Below are 1,029 nucleotides of genomic sequence, written 5' to 3'. Positions count from 1 at the left end.
TGTCCATGATGCATTTTAATCCATCCATATTGATTGACAAAATTTTTATCTTAATGCATATAAAATATTTTCTGAAAATAAAATGCATAATAAATCATCAATCTCCTTGGAATATAAATTCAAGTCCTGAATTATATTATGAATCCTTACTCCTTTATGGATATTTGATTCAGATGTCGAAAATCAACAACCTTGAATATGCTTCCCTCAATCTCTCCGGAGATAATTACCTCCAATGGGAGCTTGATACCAAAATCCTCTTAAGGTCCAGAAACCTTGGTGATACTATCACTGAAGGCACTGAGCCATCAGACAAGGATAATTACAAGGCAATTGTTGTCATTTGCCATCACCTTGCTGAAGGTCTCAAGGACCAGTATCTCACAATTGAGAATCCTCTGGAACTTTGGACAGAGTTGAAAACCAGATTTAATCATCAGAAAACTGTGATATTGCCAAAAGCCCTTTATGATTGGAGAAACCTGAGAATCCAAGACTATAAGTCTGTGGAAGAGTATAACTCGGCTTTGTTCAAAATATTCTCAAAGTTGAAACTTTGTGGTGAGACTATTACTGATATGTTGGAGAAAACATTCTCCACATTCCACACCAGCAATGTTGTGCTTCAGCAACAGTACCGAGAGAAAGGTTTCTCCACTTATGCTGCCTTAATCTCTTGTTTGTTGCTAGCTGAGTAAAACAATGAGTTGCTCATGATGAACAGTGAGCTAAGGCCTCCTGATGCTAAAGCATTGCCTGAGGCACATGCGGCCGTAGAACCAAAGGATGGGACTCCAAGAGAGTCATACCATGGTCGCATGAGAGGCCATGGTAGATGGCAAGGTCGTAACCGTGGGTTTCAACCACGTGGCCGTGGATTTCAACCACGAGACCATCTTGGTCGCAGCCGAGGCCGAGGCTACAGCCGAGGTCATCAAGCTAACCGTGGGTATAAGTCCAACTTCAAAACCCATGGTTCGAGCTCGACCAAATCTGCTTGCCATCGTTGTGGGATGACCAATCATTGGG

At 41.7% G+C, this 1,029-nt stretch overlaps 1 protein-coding gene and 1 pseudogene across 1 annotated transcript; both read left to right on the top strand.

Annotated features, from left to right (window-relative positions):
* Positions 1–173: 173 nt before the first annotated feature.
* Positions 174–698, top strand: LOC106321482. The gene has a single exon (XM_013759742.1). The coding sequence runs from the start codon at positions 174–176 to the stop codon at positions 696–698; it is 525 nt and encodes a 174-aa protein (XP_013615196.1).
* An 18-nt stretch (positions 699–716) lies between these two features.
* The window catches only part of LOC106321481, a 1,809-nt pseudogene continuing 1,496 nt past the window's right edge, over positions 717–1,029 (top strand).

The sequence above is a fragment of the Brassica oleracea genome, unplaced genomic scaffold (assembly GCF_000695525.1).
Source record: "Brassica oleracea var. oleracea cultivar TO1000 unplaced genomic scaffold, BOL UnpScaffold01744, whole genome shotgun sequence".
Lineage (NCBI taxonomy): Eukaryota > Viridiplantae > Streptophyta > Magnoliopsida > Brassicales > Brassicaceae > Brassica > Brassica oleracea.
This window is presented reverse-complemented; position numbering and strand designations above follow the sequence as displayed.